This window comes from Lasiodiplodia theobromae (assembly GCF_012971845.1).
Source record: "Lasiodiplodia theobromae strain AM2As chromosome Unknown scaffold_11, whole genome shotgun sequence".
Classification (NCBI taxonomy): Eukaryota; Fungi; Ascomycota; class Dothideomycetes; order Botryosphaeriales; family Botryosphaeriaceae; genus Lasiodiplodia; species Lasiodiplodia theobromae.
Window position 1 is genome coordinate 888,393 of NW_023336311.1, and position 24,485 is coordinate 912,877.

General features: G+C 57.1%; 10 protein-coding genes across 10 annotated transcripts; 6 read left to right on the forward strand and 4 right to left on the reverse strand.

Moving 5' to 3' along the window:
- Positions 1–1,280: 1,280 nt before the first annotated feature.
- Positions 1,281–1,928, forward strand: LTHEOB_4401 (Mitochondrial protein; the record flags this gene model as incomplete). Its single annotated transcript, XM_035513432.1, has 2 exons — positions 1,281–1,433; positions 1,506–1,928. The coding sequence occupies 2 exons, from the start codon at positions 1,281–1,283 to the stop codon at positions 1,926–1,928; spliced, it is 576 nt and encodes a 191-aa protein (XP_035375105.1).
- A 1,007-nt stretch (positions 1,929–2,935) lies between these two features.
- On the reverse strand, positions 2,936–5,361 carry LTHEOB_4402 (Peptide-N4-(N-acetyl-beta-glucosaminyl)asparagine amidase A; the record flags this gene model as incomplete). Its single annotated transcript, XM_035513433.1, has 2 exons — positions 2,936–4,653; positions 4,950–5,361. 2 exons carry the CDS (start codon positions 5,359–5,361, stop codon positions 2,936–2,938), a joined length of 2,130 nt encoding a protein of 709 aa, XP_035375106.1.
- Positions 5,362–5,404: 43 nt separating this feature from the next.
- LTHEOB_4403 (Peptide-N4-(N-acetyl-beta-glucosaminyl)asparagine amidase A) lies at positions 5,405–5,701 on the reverse strand (the record flags this gene model as incomplete). Its single annotated transcript, XM_035513434.1, has 1 exon — positions 5,405–5,701. One exon carries the CDS (start codon positions 5,699–5,701, stop codon positions 5,405–5,407), a length of 297 nt encoding a protein of 98 aa, XP_035375107.1.
- A 975-nt stretch (positions 5,702–6,676) lies between these two features.
- LTHEOB_4404 (Peptide Alpha-n-acetyltransferase Nat2) lies at positions 6,677–7,496 on the forward strand (the record flags this gene model as incomplete). Its single annotated transcript, XM_035513435.1, has 2 exons — positions 6,677–7,298; positions 7,348–7,496. 2 exons carry the CDS (start codon positions 6,677–6,679, stop codon positions 7,494–7,496), a joined length of 771 nt encoding a protein of 256 aa, XP_035375108.1.
- A 1,624-nt stretch (positions 7,497–9,120) lies between these two features.
- LTHEOB_4405 (uncharacterized protein) lies at positions 9,121–10,521 on the forward strand (the record flags this gene model as incomplete). The annotated part of the gene is made up of 3 exons (XM_035513436.1): positions 9,121–9,421; positions 9,476–9,932; positions 10,347–10,521. 3 exons carry the CDS (start codon positions 9,121–9,123, stop codon positions 10,519–10,521), a joined length of 933 nt encoding a protein of 310 aa, XP_035375109.1.
- A 1,638-nt stretch (positions 10,522–12,159) lies between these two features.
- LTHEOB_4406 (Gas1-like protein) lies at positions 12,160–13,372 on the reverse strand (the record flags this gene model as incomplete). The annotated part of the gene is made up of 3 exons (XM_035513437.1): positions 12,160–12,761; positions 12,817–13,215; positions 13,264–13,372. 3 exons carry the CDS (start codon positions 13,370–13,372, stop codon positions 12,160–12,162), a joined length of 1,110 nt encoding a protein of 369 aa, XP_035375110.1.
- Positions 13,373–14,945: 1,573 nt separating this feature from the next.
- On the forward strand, positions 14,946–15,743 carry LTHEOB_4407 (Aminomethyltransferase protein; the record flags this gene model as incomplete). Its single annotated transcript, XM_035513438.1, has 1 exon — positions 14,946–15,743. One exon carries the CDS (start codon positions 14,946–14,948, stop codon positions 15,741–15,743), a length of 798 nt encoding a protein of 265 aa, XP_035375111.1.
- A 1,325-nt stretch (positions 15,744–17,068) lies between these two features.
- LTHEOB_4408 (Ribose 5-phosphate isomerase) lies at positions 17,069–17,554 on the reverse strand (the record flags this gene model as incomplete). The annotated part of the gene is made up of 1 exon (XM_035513439.1): positions 17,069–17,554. One exon carries the CDS (start codon positions 17,552–17,554, stop codon positions 17,069–17,071), a length of 486 nt encoding a protein of 161 aa, XP_035375112.1.
- Positions 17,555–18,563: 1,009 nt separating this feature from the next.
- On the forward strand, positions 18,564–19,142 carry LTHEOB_4409 (Nudix domain protein; the record flags this gene model as incomplete). Its single annotated transcript, XM_035513440.1, has 1 exon — positions 18,564–19,142. One exon carries the CDS (start codon positions 18,564–18,566, stop codon positions 19,140–19,142), a length of 579 nt encoding a protein of 192 aa, XP_035375113.1.
- A 750-nt stretch (positions 19,143–19,892) lies between these two features.
- Positions 19,893–23,280, forward strand: LTHEOB_4410 (Cutinase transcription factor 1 alpha; the record flags this gene model as incomplete). Its single annotated transcript, XM_035513442.1, has 11 exons — positions 19,893–20,008; positions 20,065–20,089; positions 20,195–20,212; positions 20,275–20,393; positions 20,451–21,229; positions 21,280–21,352; positions 21,405–21,833; positions 21,881–22,060; positions 22,112–22,605; positions 22,888–23,083; positions 23,226–23,280. 11 exons carry the CDS (start codon positions 19,893–19,895, stop codon positions 23,278–23,280), a joined length of 2,484 nt encoding a protein of 827 aa, XP_035375114.1.
- Positions 23,281–24,485: the final 1,205 nt, after the last annotated feature.

Below are 24,485 nucleotides of genomic sequence, written 5' to 3' on the forward strand. Positions count from 1 at the left end.
CCCCACGCCTAGCGATTTGCATATAATTGACTTGAAGCATCTAATCGACCTAGACATTTCCGTGGCATGAGCCTGGAATCATGGTTCGCTCCGTACTAAGTTCGGGATGTGTGGTGGGTGTGACAAGCCGAAGAAGGCAATTTGATTAGCCCTCCCAACAACCCCACTACCGGAACGCAACGGTGGAGCTTGCCGGAAAGGCCCGCAACGGCGCTTCTGTTCCACACAAAAGCACGGGTCTGATAATGTCAGCGCTTACGATGAGGACCACGGTTGAGGATGCGTATAAAGCAGCCCCAGGTTACGCTACTTGCTCATCACGCACGTTCCAGGTCGCCTTAGTGCTGAGTATCACGACAAGAATAACACAAGACGCGCTGAACACCAAGACACCTGTTCAGGTTGGCCGGCCAAGATGCCTGGTTTGCCGACAACGCCGCGGTTGACAGCTCCCGAATATCTGGCAGCTCTGGAACCCGCCAAGAGTGTGCATGTACTCAGGGCCCATCAGCACCGTCTCTTGACTTTATGATATCCTAAGCTGCCACGACCAGCTTAGCCGTCGATGCGTACATTCCTCGGCCGTCGCACTATGCTGAGCATCTGCACCGGCATGCTCCCAACGGCAGCACTGGGTGGACGCATTGGGACAGCGCCTTTGGCAATGCTTCAGGCAGCTTATCCGCAGGTGCAGTGGGCAAAGACGCGGCAACCGGCGTGGACTTGATGTGCGCATTCATGCTGGACCAGGTTTCAGAAATCTGTTGCGGGCATCGGCAAGAGGGAGCGCGAAAGAGCATCCCGCGGGTTGTGACAGCGGAGAGACGGATCAGGGCCGGGGCAGCGGCAGGGTTGGGGCGGAGATGCAGCCTGCGAGGGCGGCGCCGCTGCGCATGTGATTCGCCGCTCGGCTGGCAACGCGATCTCGGCCGGCGGGCTCGCCAATCAGCACATGCGCGCTCCTTTCCATCCGCAATGACGCTAGAGAAAAACGCACGGCCCGGCTCCCGACTTTCTCCATCTCTTCCTTCCTTCCTTTATCACCCTCCTCCCCACGCGACTCACTTACTCAACATCCGCTCCGTTCTTGCCGCGCCCTTGCGCGCCACGCTCCCTCAGTCCTGCTTTGCGCCCTCAGCACGCCCTTTTCCGCCCTGCTGCCGCCGACGCCCGCCCGCCGCCGCCTCCGCTTTCGCTGACTCCCGCCGAGTGGATTCCCCGTCGCCTCGAAATCTCTCGCCCGCTGCGCCGCCTGCTCTCATCGCCACCCATCTGTCGCCATGAAGATCTTCTCGACCAGCCACGATTTCAACTACTCCTGGGACGAGGTGTCCGTCAACAACTGGCGGAAATACTGTCCCTGGAACGAGAAGACGCCGCATGTCATCGCTGTCGACACCATTTCGCGCCACGTCGACCCTGCCACCGGCATTGTGAGTTTCCTCGACTTCTGCGCTGGGCGTTTCTTTTTTTGTGGTTATCCGAGCTGACAATCGCAATTCCAGCTTCGCACCGAGCGCCTCATCACTTGCAAGCAATCCGCCCCCAAGTGGCTGGCCTCGTTCCTCGGCGGCCAGGAGGTGTCGCATGTCTACGAGACGTCTTACGTTGATCCCAAGAGCAAGAAGGTCACCATGACAAGCGTCAACATGACTTGGTCCGATCTGCTGTCGGTGCGCGAGACCGTCGTCTACAAGCCCTCCGCAGCCGCTCCCCACGCCAAAACAACCTTCGAGCAGAATGCTCAGATCGTTGCGCTCTGCGGTGGTTGGCAGAAGGTCAAGAACAGTATCGAGCAGTTTACTGTTGAGCGCTTCCAGCAGAACGCCACTAGGGGTCGCGAGGGCTTCGAGATGGTCCTGGAGATGAGCAGGAGGGCCTTCGCCCAGGAGCGAGAGCTTCGGAAGATGCATACCGCCAAGATCTAAGCCCATGACGTTTGCGCGGTGCAAACGTGGATACTGCAAGTGTTTCGCCGCTTGCATCATCCTCTGCATCTCGTTCCCCGGGCCGATCCGTCAACGCAAGCGGCGAGGCGGACACCATCCATCACCCTACTCTGCTGTCCGTATTTGGTGCGTTTGAGCATGGCGTTTTGATTTATGGGTGGGCATTGCGGAAGAAAAAGTTACTGCTTCTCTTTTCAGTTTCCTTTCTTTTGTCATTTCGAGTCATAGAGCATCGGTGGAGTTTAGACATTGTATGGGCGGGTATTTGTCAGTTTGCTTTTCATTTTCTCACGAACGGTAACGCGTAGACGGCTCTCTGCTTTCCGCTCTGTTTTCCTAGTCTACTCAGTGTTTTCTGGTTTAATTGCGTAGACAAAGACGTTCATATACTGACCGCTCGACCCCCCGCTGCACTCTACTCGTCTGTTGTTTCGGAGAGGTAGATGTGGATTTTCCTGCGGGGTGGAGACATAGAGTTGTTGTATAATGTTGAATAGAAAACGCTAGATCAAAGATCAAACTCAAGCACGTTTCAAGTAAGAGTGAACACGACCACATACCTACACTGTTTCCGAGAGTACTTCCGAAAATAAACCAGTGGAGCGCAGCTCTCCCACGCATGCGCGTGAAAATTATGCAAGGTTCAAAACTGAACTAGAGGTCTCTATGGTTCCTGTGCCTTGCTTTCATTTCCTCAAAGTAGCTAATTTCCTCCTGAAACTAGGACAGCATAAGAACAACCCGCCGCAATCAAAGGGAAAGTCGGATCCTTGCACAACCCACTCTCTCTTAATGGACTAATGTAATGCTTAGTTGTTATTGGCAAACGATCGGGAAGAAAGTAGAATCTAGGTGACTATGTTTATTGTTCGGACTGCACGATGACACAACCGCTAGCGCGTCATCAATACCCAATTCCGTCGTGTCTACCTTTGGCCCTTGCTCAACAGATACTCCAAGCAGGGAATCAATTGACCCCAGTGCTTTTACCTCAGCTCGCTCGCCAGCCCCACCGAAGACAACGAATGGGAGACCGCCCGGGGCCCCCTTCCAAGCACCTCTTGTACACTCTTGGAACCGTAACCCTTTACCAGAACTTCCTGCGTCACGCCTACCGGACTCATCCAAGAAGTTTCGGTTTTGATTCTGCCACCATTACCATACAGCCCCTCGTCATCGCGTACAACGGTCCCGTTGCTCGCAACAATGTGTCTTTTGTAGAGCAACTCTTCACCCTCCCCTTGAAGGTTGTTCGCGGCGGCAAAAGTCAGGTCCTGCTCCGTCGTCCCGCTGCTGAAGCTCTGCGAGCTCGGTGAAGAGACAGAAAGGTACGTCGCGGTTCCATTCTGGCGGTCCGTGAGGATGGTACCCGTCGCGCTGGTATTGTAGTCTTCGATCCCGAGCGGGAATGCAGATACTCCGATAGTGGAAACATACTTGCCGCGGTCAAGGGCAGCGTCTATAGAGAAGTTGGAGCCAGCCTCGGCATATGCGGTGTAGGCCCACAGGGGGTAGGAGTAGGTGCGCTCAAATGTGCTGGACAACTTGTCGATCGCAGCTCGGTCAAGGCCGGTGGTTTTCTGGTTGGTGACCTGGACGTTCCCCGCGTCGGAGAAATTCCCAATGTTGGAAAAGGCTAGTGTCTGCGTCCAGCTCACATTACTTGCGCCCGCGGAAGTCACGACTGTGCTGCTAACGCTGAAGTGACGAGATACGGCGACGGCGTAGTCAAGGGTTGCGTTAGTCCCATTTGCACCCAAACCCCTGGCAATCGAGCTGACAGAAATGCTGGGTGCTGGGGCGAGGACTCTGGGCGCAGTGCCCGTCGTAACAGCGGACTCGTTACCGGACAACCAGAGAAACAACTTGCCTGTTACCACCCAGTAACTACCGACGATTCCGCTTGGGGTGGCCTCTCCCGAACCGGTATCGTTTAATCCAGTCACCCGGATCTCAAAGGAATGGTCCAGACCGTCGCAAAGAAGCGGTAGCCATGGAGTGATATCGATTTGGTCCTCTTTAAGGTCGAATGCGTCGATGCCGACAATCGGACGCCAGAAGCCAGGAGCGACACCGCCAGTAAAAATGATCGGAAATGGCCACACAACTCCGGCCAGGACGCCATCAATGTAAAGTTGCACTTCGCGCCAAGGCGAGAAGCCGTACAGGGTGGTCTCGGAGCCAAAAGCGGAGACGTCAGAGGACAGCACGTTGGCCCACCAGAACTCCTCGGTGGACTGTCCGTTGGCCGAGATGGAAAAGATGGCGCGCTCGACGTTCCGTGGGAGAGATAGCGCATTGGTTGCGTTGTCAGCCGGCAGATTGAATGCACTAGCGCCGTCGGTCGAGGATCTGCGGGCTGAAACGGGTAAGACGACATCTGCTGGCGCGAACGACGACTCAGGGTCTGCATAGAATGAGGCGGTCAGTGTCGTGTTGAACGAGCCAGTGTACGTGTCATCGATCAGGTTTCCCAGGTCGAAGATGATTTTCTGAGGCTCTCGGAGCAGTGGCACAAAAGCTGACATGTCCTTGATGTAAGTCCACCGGATGCCATTGGTCGTTGGCTCGGCAGTTGAGGTCCGGAATATCTCGGTGTCGTTAAAATACATCAGAGCCAGTCGGTCAAACTGCCGACCCCGCGACGTGACGGTCAGGTTGAACGTGGCCCGGTTAAAGTCGCATGCAGGCGGGACGTAGGTGCCTACAGTTAGGGGTTAGCCCTGCATTACTTGCCGACGGTTAACGGGTCGGGACGAGAGGCGGTCTATGATGCTTGTCGGTGCAGCCGACGAAAGACGGGGCGAGCAAGATGCATGCATGTGGGCCAAAAAAAGAAAGGAAAAAAAAAAAACTTAAGCCATTTGCTGGAAATGCCAGGGCGAGGCCTCTGGCCCATCACCAATCAACATCTGCGGAAGCAGACATGACACGCATGGCAGCAAGGATTGAGAGCGAATCGACTTCTTGATAAGGCTTGTACGAAGGAAGGCTGCATACCAACAAAGGGAGTGCCGTAGCTGTAGGCAAAGACATGGACCATCAACGTCTGCTGGCAGGCGGGCTGCGGCGGCACCAACACCGGTGGGTCGACCTCGAGCACGGCCAATTGAGAGGAGGCATTGTCTGCACGCACAGCCAACTCGCGGGGTCCGGCTGGGGCTCGATTCGCAGAAGCGGTTGGCAGGGCTAGAGCTGCAAGAAGTAAGACGGAGACCAGCACCCTGGCGAAGGCAATCAGGGCGGCCACAGGCAACACTGCGCGGGATCGAGGCGCGCCGGGCCAGTGAGCTGGAGGGTGCTCGTGCATGTCGTGGATGCGCATTCCGCTCAGCCGCGAAAGGCGACCAGCAGATGCGTGGTTGGGCAGCGCGTGCGCGGTGGGGACGGCTGCTGAGGGCGGGGATCCCATAGGCCGAGCAAGGTAGAGAAAGAGAGCAGTCACAATCGGCGGGCTAGCCTCTCGAGGCCGAGTCGGCGATGCGGTAGTGGTTCCAGAAGCGCTGGATTGCCTTGGTGGCCAGCTCGTTGCCGTTGGCCTGCTGCTGGAAGTAGTTGAAGAGGCTGTACTCGTCGCGCGTGAAAATGTAGCTGTCGGGCTGGGCGCGCAGCTTGGCCCACACGCCGTCGAGCTCGCGGTGCAGGAAGGCGGCGATGGTCGGGTCGAGGCCGGACTGGTTCTCGCGGGCGATGTCCAGGGCCTTTTGTAGCGTCATTGGGCCGTGGCCGTTGACTATCTCGCCGTTGCCCATGCTTGTGACGCGTTGGAGCGGGGACGGCTAGGACGGGCTGGGAAGGTGCTTCTGGTGCTGTGCGACGGGCGCGGAAGGGGCAATGGCGGTGCTGGAGCAGGCTCATGTTGAGGGCGGGCGGCGGGCAGGCTATAAAGAGCATCCATCCCACGTGGAGTGACAGCGAGCAAACGGCGCCGAAGCTTGGGCGCTCATGACGCTGGTGAAGCGAAGTTAGATGTCGCGCATCAGACGGCATAACGGCGGCGGGGAAGATCCCTCCAGGGGCCAGCTGAGGGCGACAAACGCAGCGCAGCCCGGGGGCGTGGAACCCGCGGCGGGAGCGCTCCCAAGTCGCCAGCTGCTGACTGCAGCGCGGGTAGAGCCGACAGCCACACCCACCGCCTGCGGACAGAAGGCCTTGCTGCGTGCCATCGCAAACCTTAACCGCGCCGCTCACGCCATGCTCCTGCCCCTGCGCCATCCGCCGTCGACACGACCACGACCACGGCTTCACTCGCCCTGCGCCTGCCGAAAGCCGCAGACGCACCGCCGCGCGGCGGGCTTATGCAGGCGCAATGCATGCCGCCGCCAGCAGGATGCGAAGCCGGCCGCCGGCGCGTGCCAGTGCAGCCCGAAGTTCAGGCGCGATGCGGCTCTCGAGGCCGCGTGTGACAGGTCCACTGCAGGGCTTGGCTGGGTCCGGCTTCCAGGCCGCCGTGCTGGTGTCGACGGATAGAGTTTGGTTACGAAGGCTCATCTCCGGCCGCGAATCATGGGGACGACGTTGCGATGCCTCACCATCCAAATAAACTTTGTTGCGCTGACTCGGCGCGCGCGCCTTAAATGCCGACGCCGGTGTCCTTTCGGCCCGCAACCCCCTGCGCTCCACCTCTCCGTCCGCCGGCTGCCGAGCCCGTGCGCTCGAGAGCATTTTCCCACCGACACGCTCACTTGACCCGCACCGCTTGACGACCACCCTCCGCCGCCGTCAACATGAAACCGCTGCGCTTCGCGCCCGCCGCCGCGCCCTTCCGCGCATCACAGCCCGCCATGCGCCCGCAGCTGCCCCTGCTGCCTGCCCGCCACCTCACCACCGCCGTCCGCTCCCACCGCACCTCAACGCTGCCCGCCCTGCCCCGCCGCCTGCCCCGCGCCTCGCACGCGCCTTGCCGCCCCAGTGCCTCGCCTGTGTCCCCGCTGTTCCGCCTGCTCCGCGGGCCCGCCGCCCGCCGCTTCAATGCCAACTCGTCCAAGCCTCCCAGGCCCGATCCAACCCCAAACCTCGGAAGCCCCGATGCCGCCCCGTCGTTCTCGCAGCGCATGCGGAAGCTGTCGCGCGAGTACGGCTGGGTGGCATTGGGCGTGTACCTAGGCCTGTCGGTGCTGGACTTCCCCTTCTGCTTCCTCGCCGTGCGCATGCTGGGGACGGACCGCATTGGCCGATGGGAGCACGCCGCAGTCACGGCCTTCTGGAACTTTGTCCATGTGGCTTTCCCCAGCGAAAAGAAGCTGGAAGGTGCCGTGCAGACCGAGGCCGGCCAGGTGCGGGATGGCGCCGTCAGCGACATGGACGAGGTCGCTGCAGCGGAGGAGGCCAATGCGGGTGAGGAGGCCAGTAAGGTGCTCCATCCAACGCTGTGAGACCCCGGCTGATACAGTTGTAGCTATTTGGACCCAGCTCGCCCTCGCCTATGCCATCCACAAGTCCTTCATATTCGTGCGGGTACCGCTTACGGCCGCCGTGACGCCTAAGATCGTCAAGGTCCTGCGCGGCTGGGGATGGAACATTGGCAAGAGGAAGCCAAAGGCGTAGTTTGGAGGTTTGCGCTGTGCTTGAACAGGTGCAGCCCGTGTTTTGATAATAGACCGGTCAAGTGTAGAGATCGCTCCGCAGGGTGATTGCACATAGGGCTTCACGGCCCGGGAGCTGGAACCAGGGTGTGTGCATTGGCGTCGGAGTTGCATCGCTGGAGTCCTGGTCTTTTTCCTTTCCTTTGGAAGCATCCCCACTCCTTCCTGCTCCTCGTGTCATAGTGGGCTACAGAACAATTAACCCTTCGCGAATATTTGTCATGTCGCATTCTACTCACATGGGCAGTTCGGAGACATGGACCTCAGCTGCCCACGTAAGCAGAGTGCCATGTCTCCGGCCAGGCGTTGCGTTGGTTGCAGCATCAGCGCAGATCCAAGGGCTGTCGTTCAGTTTTGATGGAGATTGCCGAAGTGCCAAGCAAGATTCAGAGATCGGAGAGTCCTGTCTAACCACCATTAAGCTACCAGCACGGCGGTAGATCAGATCGCTTGGCTGGTGTGACGTCACTCCGCAGCCCGATGCCTTCTCTTTCCAGATCTCATGCACGTCCCTTCCTGCAGACAAGCAACGCGCATCAAAACCGCCGCCGCCGCCGCTCGTTCTTCGGCTGCAACTCTTCTCTGATCCCACCGCCATTAGCGCTGCGCCTCTCCGTATCAATCGCTATGCACGCTAACTTCTCCAGCAGGCGCCGTCCTTCGCATCATATATTCAAACACCCTAATGCAGGTCATCAAGCCAGCGTCCCAAGTGTCGCGAAGAGAGAGTGGTGGCGATGCTGCAGGTGCAAGAGAGAGGGCATCCTCAACCACCTCTCCGAAGGCGAGTGCGAGAACTGCGCCCACCTTCGTTGCCACGCTTGCAGGCTTGTGAGTGGCGGGCCGTTCATTCGGTAGCCCAATTGGACATCTCTCCGCCATCTCTTCCACTATAAGGAAGCAAGAAGGCTTGAAGGATTGAAACCATCCGGCACTATCCCACTTGTACAGTGCCGATCGCAGCATCACGCTCCCTGGCCGTAGAATGCCCGTGTTGGCTTTCTCGCCTTGGCCAACAGTCGGAAATACGCTCAGCCACTGTCGGATTTGGCGGTTCGCTCAGGGGGGTCATGGGTTGAGAAGGCGTTGTCAGCACAGACAGGCACTGATGGCCGCTTGCAGCATCGGCGCCGGGCGCAAAGTTTCAAGCTCTGCAAGAAATCTGGCCCTTCCTTCTACACCTTCGGGCTGACTTTGGACCTGTATAGCTTGTGATGTATTCATACTGACCGATCGTGCTACGGGCCGGATTGGCTTGAATATATTGACCTACTTCCGATACCGTCTCTTGCTGATATTGCAGTGTTTCCAACCGATTTCTCAAACTCAATCCAATTTGTAGGAACGGTCTCTTGTACCTGGAAGATATTGTTGCGATCTCCAACGCTAGGGGTGTTGAAGATGAAATCAATCGAATGAAGTGCAAAAGATACAGGGCTGGGGACGTGAGGTGACATCCGGCTCCAGCCAACGCTGTGCGACCCCAGCTGCATGTCGCATTCGCACCTCCCCCCGAGCCAGCCGCCTTGGAACGCGACGCTCGCTCGCTCCCTCATGGCCGCTTCATCTTCTCCACGCTTCCTGCCATGCGCTCCGCTAGCCTTGGGTCCCGCCGTGCACTCCCATTTCTCTTGCTCCTCGACGTCATTCTTGCCGCTCAAAGCGGCGATGGCCACGTCCCGCTCTGCTACTACCCGGACGGCACCATCGCGACCAACGACTACGCCTGCCGCTTAGACACGACTGAGTCCTTCTGCTGCACGACCAATGTCAGCTGCCTCGATAACAAGATCTGCGACGTCCTGAGCCCCACCCAGTACCGCTACAACCGCGGCACCTGTACCGACAAGACATGGACTTCTGACGCGTGCCCGCAATTTTGTCAAGGTGAGGAGCCTGGCTCACGCCTGCTTACGAGCCGCGAGCTGACAGCTCCGATAGCGAAATCCCCGGACTACGGCTGCGGTATAATCCGCTGTCCGGATGCCGGCGGCAAGGTTTGCTGCGATATCGACAACAAAGACTCGACCGCAACGTGCTGCCAGGACGACTCGAATCTGTTCGACCTGGTAGGTGATTGGGATGCGTTCAGGGTCATCGACAAGAGCGCCGCGAGCTCGACGAGGAGTCTTGTCGGCTCGAGCTCCATCTCTACGGCAGTGACTAGCCCCGGCTCAGCAGCTTCCACGACGTCAGCTCAGAGTGACGGCGAGGGAGGAACAGGGCTGCAGGCGGGAGCGATTGCGGGAATTGCGGTTGGAAGCGTTGCTGGTGCAAGTGGGCTGGGAGCCTTGGCGCTCTGGGCTATGAGAAGGAAGAGACAACAGAAGAATAGTTCGGCGACGGTAGAGCTCGATGGCATCAGTATGCGACACGAGCTGAAAGCGGAAGGCGCAAGGTACGAACTTGGTGGGAGACAAGCTCCCCAGGAGCTGAGTTCCGGGGACGAAAGACACGAGATGGAAGGTTCTTCTCCGCTAGACCTTAATGTAATGAAAGGTCAAGAGCAGGGAAAGGACTGATTGCCAATGGCTTACATTCGTCATTTACTGTATGCAGGTATATCCGGATGTCATCTACTCGTCAATCGCGCGGCATCTATACACCACTGCTGTTTCTGCAAGGGATAATACGTAGCACTGAACTACGTCCGAGGAGAACCTCTTGGACAAACTCAACGGGCTGTCATTGTACAAAATTACCAAGAACAGCCATTTGCAAATCATTTCAAAGAGAGTCAAGCATGTGTATTGCGTAGTGAACTCATGTTTCCTATTAGCATTATCAATCAGACGCTTTCTCAAATCCCCAGCATCACCCCCATCACCCCTAGTCCCATGGCGACCACTGCGTCTGGCACTCCTCTGACCCCGGCTGCGCTCGCCGTCGCCGTTGCCGTGACAGTCACGGTGCTCACAGGCCCCTTGGCGGTCGACGACGACGAAGAGGCCGCATCATCGTCATCGCTCCCCCAGCATCCGCTCTGACAGCCCATTTCCCGTTCGCAGTGATCGCTCGTATTGCCGCAAAACCCGGCTTTGCTACAACACGGCCCATATCCGAAAACGCCATACTCCTCGAACGCGTCGGTGGCGGCCGACGCATCGCACAGTGCGTTGTTATGGTCGGCCCCACACTGGCCGTCGCAGCGCGGACTCGTGCCTTGCGAGGACCAGCTGCAGGCCGGGTTGCCGAGCGTACTGCTGTTGGGGACGTGGCAGAGACCGAAGAGCGGTTGGCAACCCGGGGCGGAGCAGTAGCGTTTGTCGCCTCCACAGAAACTGTTTGTTTCGTCTGTCAGTTTTTTTTTTTTGAGAGTGTGGAGGTTGACTGTCGGAACTTACCCGTTTTGGCTGGGAGTAGTAGAAGGGCGTGTTAGCGGAGTGAAGGACGAGGGGGAGGACCGGACGAACCTGCAGCATGGCGCGATACCATCGAGCACGCAGACAGTATTGTTATGGTCTGGCCCGCACATCGCGTCAGTCGTGATCGGACCCGAGGGTGTGGGCTGCGTTGCATTTGTCGCATTGGTGGGAGTGCTGCTGTTCCCATCCCCCCGTGCACCTGCTGCTCTGAGAACCAGCAGCATAGTCAGAAAGGGGAAAATAAACGGCACCATCATCGTGGCGATGGTTAGGTGGGTTGGAAGTGAGAGACGGAGCTGAAAACACTGAAAACCGACGGGGTTAGGACAGTCACTCCGTGGCCTTGGCTGGGCCCGATACTGCAGGAAACTAAATCACTGGCGCCGGGATGAGGCTCCATAATCGTCAAGGGCTGGTGCACGAGTCCACGGGAAATGTAGAACAGACACATGGCAAGGTTCCCTATGCAGCCTGAAAGAGGAAAATGGCGTGAAAGCTGAGATTTGCTTCGGGTGTCACCGCATATTTGTGTTGCAGGGAATACGAGCAAGGGTGTGGTTCACAGGTGTCCGTCTTGACACGATGAGATGATTGATCTTGGAGATTCAGCTCTTTCTAAACGAGTTACTGTTCTTCTCGTCATTCTTCCACGCTCCATACTTCTGGATGGGCCATTATCCAAGATAAAGAGATTTGGCGATGGTGTGGGTTGTACGAGAGTACGGCATAGGCTGACATGCATATGTTAGTACGAGCTAGTTGAATTCTTTCTAGCGCCATTCTCCTCTAGCATGTAATGCCGCTTACATATCCCTGATTGCACAAGGAAATAGATCAAAATATACCACTTGGGGCGCGAGGGATTCGCTAAGCTTACAGGTTCCAGGCTGCATCCAAACCGATAGACACGAAAAGTAAAACGTAGTATTCATTGAGACCGGCATGATAGTACATGATTCAAAAGGGCACTTCAATTCGCCGCATCCAAAGGTCTAAGAAGAAGAAGTATGGTAAATAGCTGGTGGCTATGACAAAAGAAAACACTATCTGTGCGCGTGGTATCCATCGCCCCCTGCCTCTGTCTGGCTCAGATCAGCGCCTGGAATGAGTAATCGCCTTCTTCAGTCCCGTTCGCATGATCTCATTCAAGTGTGCCTTTTGCACCGCCGGTGTCGAAGAGGAGGAAGGTGTTGGAGCAGAGGGGGTTGAAGAGTATTGCGGGCTCGCCTGCTGCTGCCTGTTGGGACGGGTGGATGAGCATTAGGAGAGGAACGGAAGAGCCAGTCGCTTGCGAAGGACCTGCCTCTTGGCCTTGTTGTTCCCAAAGAAGTTACCGAAGCCGTTGCGGAATCCACCGTTGTTGTTGTTGCCACCGTTGCGGTTGTTGTTGCCACCATTACCATTGTTGTTCTGGTTCTGGTTGTTGTTGTTGTTGTTGTTGTTGGTGTTTTGGTTGTTGTTGTTGTTGTTGCTGTTCTGGTTGTTGTTGTTGCCGTTGTTCTGGTTGTCGTTGTCGTTGTTGTTGTTTTGGTTGTTGTTTCCATTGTTAGCGGCAGCGGCAGCACTCGCTGCAGCACCTGCGTTTTCTGTACCGTTGATCAAGGCCTCAGCCGCGGCGGCGCCCGCACCACCGCCAGCAGCGCCGGCCGCCTTGTTAGCCTCGATCGCGGTTTTGAAGTCGGCCTGATTGACCTGGATCTGCTTGGAAATACCATCGAGGGTCTGAGCGGTCTCAATCTCGCTAGCTGCTTGGTTCTGGGGGCGACCTTCGGTGTCGGTCTGCTGAACGGCAAAGCAGCCACCAAAGGGGCCAGCAAGGGCGTTGTTGCGGCAGCGGACGGTGCAGATGTTGCCGGTGGATGCTGGTAGAAGTCTTAATTTGCGGGCTTGGATGGTGATGGGGAAGGGAGTGCTCACCGCCAGTGCAGTTCAGGTTATCAGGCAGCTGAACGTTGATGGTGAAGTCCTTGAACTTGGCATCCGACAGACCGTTCTCGCCCGGCACATTGTTGGAGACCTCGAGCTTCTGGAAGGTGCCGGCGTTGCTCGACTCATCCAGATCACACTCGTAGGGACCGGCGCCATCGGCGTTCACCTGGTGGATGGTGACTGCGACCGACGAGCCCTTGGAGACTTGGGTCATGCGGTTGGCTGCCAGCTCATTCTCAGTCTGCTCGCCAATGTCGATGTTGCCGTTGAGCTCGGTGCGCCCGCAGCCGTTCACAATGTTCTGCGTGATCTCGGCATCGCGAATGATGACGCTGTCCTGCTGGCAGGGGTTGATCTCGGTGCAGTTTCTTGCAACGTTTTCGTTGACTGGTTGATGTTAGTTGGTTTGCAGCCGGCTGTGGTGTGCATGCGTACCCAGGAAGCCTTGGCTCTTGCCCGAGTCGCCCTCGGCCGCAAGGATAACACCGTGGGCGTAGACGGTCGACGCGCCAGCCAGAAGGGCAACAAATGAGGTGAACTGCATTTTTAACGGTGGATGGAAGAGACGTGACCGGCACGGGCAAATAATAAAAGACAGTAAATGTGTATGGAAGAGAAAGTAATTAGAACCACCAGGGCCCGAGGATGGAATGGGATGGAATGGAAGTGATGAGCGAAGGCTGGTGAGCAAGAAGGTGTCGCTCTCTCGGGCTTTTAGCTAGCTGGTGGTGAGCAGTAGAGACCCACTATTGCCCGCGGCGAAACGGTATTGCTACAGCGATGCGGCTTTGAAGCCGGGCGGCAGCTCCAACACGGACCATGAAGGCAAGTGGAAGAAGGCCCGTGATACGAGTTTTGGAGTAGCGGAGAATTGTGGGGCAAGGGTGCCCAGATGGTCAAGCTGGCAAAGCATGAGCTTGGCACGTCTTGGAATTTGGCGTTGCGGCGAGCAATTTTTAGCGGGAATAACGTTGACGCAATGCACGGCCTCTTAGAGAGGCTGCGTTATACTCCATCGGGCAAATTGCAAGATAAGCATAGAAATATGCTCCGCGGCAGCGCTCCACTTGGCGCGCACGGCTTTGGCAATGCTGCGCTCGGCCGGTCAGCGAGAGTGCCCTCGACCTGCCCGGCGACTCTGAAAGCGCTGCATGTTTTGACGCACGTCACGCCAGGCGCGGCGTTTAGGCTCGGGAAAGATCAGGCGACCGGAAACAGAGATGTCGAGCAGGTTGGCCGGACGCTGATTCACACGGTGTTTTGGCGGACTGATGGTGTTCAGGGGCTGAGACTGGCGATGCGTGAGGTTGGTGTTTTGGAAAACGTGCGCAGCCGAGCCGCGGATGACTAACCTCGCGCGCCTACCCGTTGCGGCAACCCGCCAGCTCCTACCGAAACTTAAGCCTCACGCCCGCCAGTCTCGACTTCTTTGCTCACCAACTTGCTGTCGGTGGGTCAAACCGCTCGCATAGCCGCCCTGCAAAACGCCGAGACGAGAAGCCGGCTCCATTGCCGAACTGCCTATCACATCGCCGTTTCCCCGTGTCAGAGTGTCTGATATCACACGCCACCGCTTAAAGCAACTCCTGCCAGCTATGTTTTCGCTGATCGCTCCCGGAAATTAGGCGCTGTGCCGCAGAGACGCCCAGCCGATGGTCTTGTCCTTGGAAATTCAATAATGTTCGCCGGCTTGTCTCTGAGGTAGTGCGCTTCGACAACTGATTTCTCTCCTTTTCTTCCCCTTTTGGGAATAAAGACAGCCGCCGTGCAATATCAAGTCCGGACGCAAGGCGGGATTCTATATGCGGTAATCCGGCTGTTGAGACACCGACACAGACGCAGCCTCGGCGCATCTACCTCCGAAGTACAACAACCTCAGATATCCCAAGCCAGAAGATCCATTCCACACGTCATCGGCCACAAAGACCAAAAGATGGATGGGGCTTGCCTGTGTCGGATCGACCGCCATGGGAGATAGAGCTACGGCAAGCGAACCCTGATGCCGATCATGGCGGGGTCACTTACCGCCTCTGGCCTTGCCAACACCATTCACTGTAGCTTCTTAAGCACGCTGTGCACTTTATTCTCTGTCTGCGTCAACCCCCGTCATCAAAGCCATGATCGATCCTCCCATTCAAGTGATCCCCGCCCGCCGGGGTGCTGCGACCCTCGTCCGCCGCCGCCAACGCATCAAGATCATCAACACATCCGGTACACAAGTCGTCGACACGTGGGCCTTCGCTCTACCCACCGCCGCGTCCGACTCCAATTCCAACCCAGACGCGCCGCTCTTCCCCGCCGCCACCGCCTCATCACTTACCTCATACAGCTCCCCGGCCAACATCGCCGCCAGCGTGTCCGAATATGCATCCATGAGCCACACGCGCGCCAGCCTCTGCAAGACGCATCCGGGCGTTGGCGACGTCCTGCGCAGCCAGAAGCGCGCCCCCATGATGACCATTGTTGAAGATACGTCGCCCGGCGTGCATGACACGCTGATCGCGGCGTGCGACCGTTGGCGCTTCGCCGAACTTGGCGTCGAGGGGTACCACGAGTCTTGCACGGACAACTGCTGGGATGCGCTGGACGCGCTGCTGTCCACATCATCATCGCTGCCCGAGGCTGGCAGCGGGCTGGGATTGAATCCGGAGCAGAGGGATGGATTAAGGCAGCTACAGGCGAGGTTGGGAGGAAGGGTACCGGATCCATTCAACCTATTCATGAACATCCCAACAGTGGGGACTGCGTACGTGAAGGACTTGAGCTTCGAGCATCCTGTGACGAAGCCGGGGGACTATGTTGTGCTTAGGGCCGAGAGGGATGTGGTCGTGGTGATGAGTGCGTGCCCGCAGGATGTGCTGGATATCAATGCAAAGATGCCGAGTGATGCGCATTTTCAGGTGTTGGATGACTGAAAGGGGAGACAGGAAGATGGCAGCATGTAAGAGTGGTAGCCTTGAGGAAATCCTACACTTCAATCATTTCTAAGCTTTGACGTGACATTTCCTGCTCGGAGTAATGCCGGGCCTGGATATGGCTTTAGCGGTCTGCAGGACTGGCGTCATGAAATTGGACTATTAATAAATGTCTCATTAACCATACGTAGTAGTAAAGCTGTATAGAGGGGCCCACAAGGGTGTCTTCACACTAGCATCACTTACTTCCACCGCATGGCCGAAACTAAACACGGCCCTCGGGTATCTTGAGTTCTCTACGCGGCGAATGCACTGCATTCTCTCGTGCTTTCACATGTTAGCCTCGCTCGTCCTCAATTACGTTCCGCGGGCCGACACCTGACTTCTTCCCCGCCTTTCGGAATGCGCATAAATGTAGACACCTGACCTTCTATTTTGAGTAACAGCCCCTGGCACCCATGCCACTTTAGCGCCCGATATTTCGCGACAAAGCCGTTCCTTTTAGTCAACGCAGCTACGCCCGTCGGGGCTACCGGCACTACATCACGGACCGGCAATTCGGCGCATCCGTGCATATGTGCATGGAAAGGAAGTTCCCTTCTCCGTGCAGCATGCTGTAAGGGAGTAGGATCACTTGGCTGATGATTGGAAGGTTCGAAGCGAGTTGGATCAGAAAATAGCGAATGTTGCACGAAATGACACTGTCATTGCTGTTTTTTTTTTTTTCCCTACCTTTTGATTTCAGGTGGTTGGTTTGAAGAAAATGGGCAGTTAGTAGAATGGGCGGTGCGACTCTACTGGAAGCCAGATTGTAAGTCTCGGACTAACTAGTAGGTGCATAAATTAAGATAGATGAAATAGGTTTAGATTTTATGTACTAGCTATCATTGTACTATCTATTGCGGTCTACAGTGATTCTGTTATACAGCAATCTTTTCATAGCTCGCAATTTTTGAAAGGACTGATACTAGGATAACTGGAAATCAATGATAGATTCTGTGTAGCCGGTAGTAGACAACGGCTGCTTTGAATTCAAAATTTTTTTTGCCGATTCTACAAGAGCTCCCTTTATCTCGACTTTTGCATAAAGATAGAGGCTTTAGTATTCCGGCCAAACTCAAGATAATTTTGCTTTGGCTATTAAGATAACTTTATTCTCCCTAAGAGTACTTAATTGCCTACATCGATAGTGATTGATTTCAGCTTGATAACAAAAAAAAATGGATATTCATTTTTCAAGGTGCGTGATGACTTCTGAACATTCCTGAACCAGAATGACGAAATTGAAGAGGATGGACAGTGCAACCAACGCATTCGACTAATGCCTACTGCAAATCAAAGTTCTTTTTCTCGTGATCCGTAATGGCTTGAACCTTTTGAGCACTCGCGCTTGATGGGTCGAAGCGGTAGGCCAGCCACTCCTTGGCCAATCTCCGGGCAACCTCCAAGCCAACCACCCTCTCACCCATACACAGGACCTGGGCATCATTGCTAAGGATCGCCCTCTCGACGCTGAAGCTGTCGTGTGCCGTGACAGCACGAACGCCGGGGACCTTATTGGCACTGATGGCGACACCCAACCCAGTACCGCAAATTAGCAGAGCGCGATCCGCCTTGCCTTCGCTGACCATCTTGGCAGCGTCGACGGCGATATGCGGGTAGGCGGTTTTATCGTGATTTGCGTCGACGCCGACGTCCGTTACCGAGGCCACCAGATCGCTCTTCTCGAAGTCGGCTTTGATGGCGTTCTTGTAGTTGACGCCGGCATCGTCGCATCCGATTACGATGCGCAGGGGCTTGAGATTCGACATGGTTGGGTGCTAATGTCTACTCGAACAGGGCGGAGCTGTCGTAGCTGGCACCTTTCTTTGCTTCGTTGGAGGAGGTGCGTGACTCTTGCTCAGTCTTGGGAGTCCAGGTTGAGTGATGCTCGGTGTGGCTCGGCCCGGAAGTACAGCTGTGCTCGAGCTTGAGGGGCTTGTTGGTGATGGTGACTTTGGCAGTGCCGGTGACAGGCTGGGTCTGGTGGAAAACCTTGGTCTCGCCGGTGTTGTTGTTAACGGTGCGCTGGTAGTAGTTTGAGGCGTCGATGTTGAAGCCTGCGGAGAGCTTGACGTGTTTCTTCGACATGGTGGCGGCTGACGGCGCTTATGTATTCCGGTTGAGTGTGATTGAGTCGGAATCGTTTTCCAGGAGCAACGACCCCGCCTCGAGGGCGTATGTGCCCGGATTTCCCTTTTGGGGATTTCCGGGAATAATGAGGACTGATGGCGCACCGACTCGAGGGCGCGCTGAGACCGTCGCGTCGGACTACTCTTCTCAGGGCCGATTTGTATGGGTCTTATAAGAAGCGCAGCTCACCGCTTAGTGAGCGCGTGTGTTGCTCGAAAACTGGAAACAGGCAGAAATGACGTGCACGAGAGCGGAGGCGAGGAGTCGAGCTGGGGGAAATGCGGGGGGATGGAGCGAAGCGAAAAGGGTCAATGACTAAGCGGAGATTCCCACCTTGCAAGCCGACAGCGGCTCGGCACGTTCGCAACCACTCACAGGCTTCGTCCAATTTGCCAAAGTCACCGACTAAGCATCGACACAGCCTGCGAGCCTGCCGCCTAAGGCCGTGCGCAGCTTGTAGCAAGGCTTCACCTGGCCGTGTGAGGCTGAGGAGGCTGTCTGCCTGGACTAGTGCCTTGCCAGTAACGCGAACAGGCAGCAATCCGCTGATAATGAGCGGCAGCCGCTGAGTGTCGTCAGAAGTCCTGTGCAAACCATCGTTCCAACCCTCAATCTCCGGCCACCACTTCCAATTGCAACCTCGCCAGGATGCCAGCACACGAATTATCAGGCCAGGGAGCCGTTTCCTCAGCGCGGGCCTTCACGGTGCCAGAAGAGCTCGCACATCTGTCCGTCAGTCACCAGGCGTACCTGCAATGCAATCCGAAATACCACCAGCTCGCAGTCGGAGCATTCGTCTTCGATGGCAGTCGGCTCCTCCTCGTCCAGCGCAGTACGACAGAGCGAGCCTTTCCCAACGTCTGGGAGGTGCCGGGCGGGTCCGTCGACGCAGAAGATGAGACGGTGCTGCACGCAGTGGCCCGAGAACTGGAGGAAGAGACAGGGCTCCACGTCACGTCCATCAATCACGAGGTCGGCGTGGGAGTGCAGTTTCAGTCGGGGTCGGGGCGGAACTGGCTCAAGCTGGCGTTCGAGGTTGGGGTGGCTGAGCATGAGAGGACGGCCGAGGCAATTCCCATCAGGCTTGATCCCGTGGAGCATCAGAACTACTTGTGGGTCGAGGAAGAGGACGTCAGGCGCGGGGAGGTTAATGGCACTCGACTGGAGTTCATGTCGGCGGATCAGCGGGCGCTGGTGCTGGAGGGCTTCAGGCAACGGCGGAGGTAGTTGATGGTGGTTTGCACGTGCATGTACGGCCGTATCAAGAGAGCATCACCCGATGCATTCAAATACCTAGATGAAGCTGGCAGGGTGCACCCTGTCGAGCATTTCCAAAAACTCCATTCTACCTCTGACACGAGCTTTCTGGAACCGCGGGAGGGTGCTGCAGGGGGCGCGGCAAGACATATTTAAAATCCTCCAGCGCCCAGGGTGTCATGGAATTAGCAGGCTCTGCGCGTCGGGCGCGCAAGTCACGGCGCCACGCCAATTTAGGGGAGCTGTGCGCGGAGCCAAACTGCGGGGAGGGGCGAATCGAGAGCGCGAAGCGTTTGCGGCCCGCTGCGGGCTCCACAGGTCCAGAAGACGGCGACCATGATGCGCGCGGAGGGGGCCAAAAGCCGGGCGCCGCTGGCCTCCCGACGGTAGTTATTAGCTTCTAGGTTAGCAGGCGACGCGCGGGACCACGGGTGCCGAGCGCGTGCTGAGTGAGCGGCGAGTCCCCGCCCACGCGCTCACGCATCCAAGGCAGCCAGGGCGCGCTCAAGCTTCCGGCCAGCAGCGACTCTCCACATTCCCTTTGCAGGACCTGGCAGCTTCAGGTGTGATCGGCCGCAAGGATCTGATCTCTGGCACCTTTACCTAGGGTGCCGCCCGCTCCAGCAGCGCCCCCCATCACCGCCAACGCTCCCCGGGCTCCGCTGCACCCTCCGCCTGCACACCTGAGAGCCTGCGCGCCGCTTCCCGCTCCTCAACACCATGGCCCAGGAGGGCAGCTTCATGGCCATGGCCGCGCCCGCCCCGTCCAACGGCGCCCAGCCCGCGGCCACGCAGCCGTCCGGCTCGCAGTCCTCCACGCACCCCAGCTTCCGCAGGTGAGTCGGCGCGCGCTGCTGTGCGAACCCGTCCCTGACCGCGTTGTGCGAAACAGGCAGCGCGCCTCCCGAGCTTGCGAGGTAGGTCTCCCACAGAGCTGGTCCGCTGCCGCTTGCGCGACGCCCACACCGCGTTTGCCTCGGCACCGAGGTCGTTCGTTTGGCTGACAACTTCGCGCGCGACAGACGTGCCATGCACGAAAGGTTCGTTCCCGCCATTGCCCGCCCGCAACGCCCTCCCGCACCTGCTCACCCAGCCGCCCCAGGTCCGCTGCGACGCCGCCAGCTTAGGAGTCCCCTGCACCAACTGCACCGCCTTCGCCATCGAGTGCCGCATCCCCACGCCCAAGCGAAAGAAGACGGCCAACAAGAAGGACACGGACAGGTGCGTGCCCGCGCCTCAACCGCCCAAGACACGCGCCGGCTGACCCCGTGCGAACAGTGACCAAGGCTCCAACACGCCGCAGAATGGCGACCCCAGGCGCGAGTCGACGACGGCCGCCGAGTCGCCTGCCCCCACGACCGCCACCACCATCTCGAACCCCACGGGGCTGAACCTGAGTCGAGACGAAAAATCCACGGTAGTTAATTCTCCTGACGGCATTCCTTCCACGAGCCTGCCGCCCACCTACGCAGCCCAGCAAGCCACTCACAACCGTTCGTTTGTGCAGTTCATGAAGCCCAAGTTTGCCCGCGCACCCATCAAGGAGGCTGGCCGCGTCGCCTATCTGGGCGAGTCGTCCAATCTTTCCCTGCTCGTCCACGACCGCTACGGAACCACTGATGTTGTGCACTACCCGCTTCCGGAGAATGTACGAGGCGCCAAGGCCCGCGTCAATGAGCTTGATGACATGGAGATCAATATCCTACATACGCGTGGTGCTTTTCTGCTGCCGCCGCGCGCTCTTTGCGACGAGCTTGTCGACGCTTTTTTCAAATGGGTTGCCCCCGTGGTGCCCGTTATCAACCGCAGCCGTTTCATGAGGCAGTACCGAGACCCGAAGAACCCGCCTTCTCTGCTCCTCCTGCAGGCCATCCTACTTGCAGGATCGCGTGTATGCACGAACCCGCAGCTCATGGACTCGAGCGGCTCCACAACACCGGCGGCCATGACTTTCTACAAGCGCGCCAAGGCCCTTTTTGATGCAAATTACGAGGACGATCGAGTCACTATGGTGCAGGCACTTATCTTGATGGGCTGGTATTGGGAGGGCCCGGAAGGTAATCGCTCCGCGCTGAAGTAATGTCAGGGTTGCGCTAAGGCCCTTCAGATGTGACGAAAAACGTCTTTTACTGGAGTCGGGTAGCCATCGTGGTGGCTCAGGGCTCCGGTATGCACAGAAGGTAAATGCCCTCGTTTCAAATGACACCAAACATGGCACTAAGCGCCCTCTAGCGTCGAGGGATCACAGCTCAGTCGATCGGACAAGCGACTTTGGAAGCGTATCTGGTGGACCCTGTTCTCCCGTGATCGCTCGGTAGCTGTTGCACTGGGACGCCCGGTGGCCATTAACCCCGAGGATTCCGATGTCGAGATGATCTCCGAGGACGACTTTATTGAAGACGAACCCGACCGCCCGGCTGAGTACAATCCCGACCCAGTGCACGTTCAGTTCTTCATCAACTACGTCAAACTCTGCGAGATCATGGGGCTCGTCCTGTCGCAGCAGTACTCGGTGGCTTCGAAGTTCCGACGGACCAATGCCATCGACCTTACACACAGCGATATGGCGCTCGCTGATTGGCTGCAGCACTGTCCCAAAGAGGTGTACTGGGAAAAGTCCCGCCACCACTTTTGGTCAGCCTTGCTGCATGCCAATTACTAGTGAGTGAAGGTTTCATGGTCGTCTGGCAATGACTAATGGCTTGCAGCACCACCCTCTGCTTGCTACATCGTGCACACATGCCTCCGGCGGGTTCACCACGCACCGACCCAATGGAGCAGTCGGCTTACCCCTCCCGCACAATTGCATACCAGGCAGCCGGCATGATTACGTCCATCATCGAAAGCTTACAGAGTCATGATGAGTTGCGCTATACACCTGCTTTTATGTATGTCGAGTCTGTTGGAAGTTGGCGTCGTCGCGTGCTGACAGCTCGCAGTGTTTACAGTCTATTCTCCGCCTTGATCATGCACGTCTACCAAATGCGTTCTTCTAACAAATCTATCGTTGCGGCGACCGAGCAAAGGCTATCCATCTGCATGACAGCCTTGAAGGACGTCTCAAGAGTTTGGCTTGTCGCAAAGATGGTCCACACGCTCTTCGAATCTATACTCGGCAACAAGGTTCTGGAAGACCGGCTCCAAAGGGCAGCTGGAAAAAGGCATCAGAAGAACCGCCCATCAAACATGCCCCAGCCTCAACCACAGCCGCAGCACTCGACGATACCCAAGCCAAGGGATGAGCTGAAGCGCAAATTCGACGAGATCGATATGAATTTCGCGAGCGGACCACCAGCACCACAGGTTTCCTACGAACGCTCGAGACCGCAGACGCCAGCAGTCACGCCATCTCGAGATATCCATCCGCCTCAAGTGCCCACAATGTCTGCACAATCGCCCGATATGACGCGGCAGAACAAGGATGCCTTCATGGGTCCGTCGCGGTCAGGGACCCGTCCAGGCAGCCCATTTAATCCATCATTCTCATATCCCGGCACCCCTCCGGATCTATTCCTTGTTACCCGAGACACACCCGGGCTCTCGCAAGATATCTGGCAGAACTTTCAGCCAGACCAGCTTTTCCCGGCTGACACGAATCTTTCATTCCCAAATATCTCGCCGACGCAGCAACATTCCATGGTAGATCCGCAGCTCTCGCGTCAGATGTCAATGCACGCACAAAACGCAGGGGTGCAACAACACTCACCTCCCGTAGTACCCGGGCAACCTCCGTTGAACACCAACGGGGCGGGGGCGGTGCCAATGGCCCATGGCGGGCCGCAGGGCGACGCTAGTGCATGGGCACATATGGATATGGTTAATCAGCAGCAACAGTCTGGGAATGAAGAGACGTGGAGCAACAGCAGCCGGGGGCAGCCAATCGCACCAACAACACTTAATGTTGAGGATTGGTATGTTTTCCTTTCCTCACAGCAGTATCCTCAAGGCTTTCCTCCGCCGGCCGCTGCGTCTGCTGCTCTGCAATCTATGGGATTTGGATAAATACTATGATAGCAACGGACGTTTACTGACGAACGGCGTTTTTGGTAACAGGTTTCACTTCTTCGGCATTAATGGCGACGTGAGCGCTCTGAACGGCGGCTATTAAAATGAGTGCCGTGCTTGTTTGGTTCCCCACGAGCCGGGGGCGCGCAGTATGACGGGGCATCCATAAAAGGCGTTAGTCAGCGGCACGGCCGTGCCCGTCTCAAAACTGTATGTGGCTTTGCTTCTTTCGTTCTACGGACAACCCGGCCTTGCGGCTATGCGTTGGGGTCGAGCATTGCTTATTCCGGTCAAAGCACATCTTGCGGCAGCTAATCGCCCGCACTTCGTCTCTTCACGTTTCGTATTCGAGCGAATCACAGGCCAGAACGGCGGCACTTCGCCCTGTTCTCATGCATTTTGCAGCTTGGCATATATTGGCTCTGCACATCATGTCGACCGTCTCAGATCATGGAGCACAGGCTGGCACTCGCAGATCACGCACGGCGATCTATGGTAAGCACAAGTTACGTAGTCGTTGATGTATAACCGGTACATTGTACTGGCTCGAAACAAGCGCAAGAAAAGAAGTCTGGGCTATCTATGGATAGGCCCATGCCATCCACGCCAGCCCCCTTTGCTTGTGATGACCCCGCTGCTATGGACATATCACCGGCGGCCTCTTCCATGCCCTTCAATCAGTAACAGAGTTGAAGCGTATTTTCTCTCTATCGAAACTCAGATGTAGCCACCACGCACTTAAAGATCAACAGCGATACTAGCACCGTTGATCCTCGTATTGCTTGGTTGCCCTTGTGCGGGCATAGAGTGGGGCGAGACACGAGCAACAGGCAACATCCTTGACCTGCATGTATTCTTTGATTGGTGCTGCTCGACAGACTAAGCCGACCGCATGCCCTTTCCGCGACAATGGCGTGAGCCAATCCTCAAATGAGAGGGTGCGATGGAAGTGCTCGTGCGCGCGTTTTCTCTTTTCGTTCGAGCCAGCCACTCGCCGTTGGCACGCGCTTCGTGGTTATGCTGAGGGATCCAGGTGCAGATTCTCGCGTGATTGGCAGCAGCCGTTTCAGCCATGAGGGCGATGTGAAAACAAAGTTTACTGCTGGAGTCCGCGCCGCAATATCGCCTCTTGAGACGACGAGGTTGTTGATCCTGTTCTTCTTTTTCGCAGCAATGGTGTGGTGATGGGAAATGTCCCTTTCATGTCCCGTCTCAAGATGCCGTGCTGTGATTGGGGCGCTAACTGAGTAAGACCGTTCGTTGCGGAAGGAGCAACTGTGCTTTGTCGATCATCTTGCCCGGCTGACC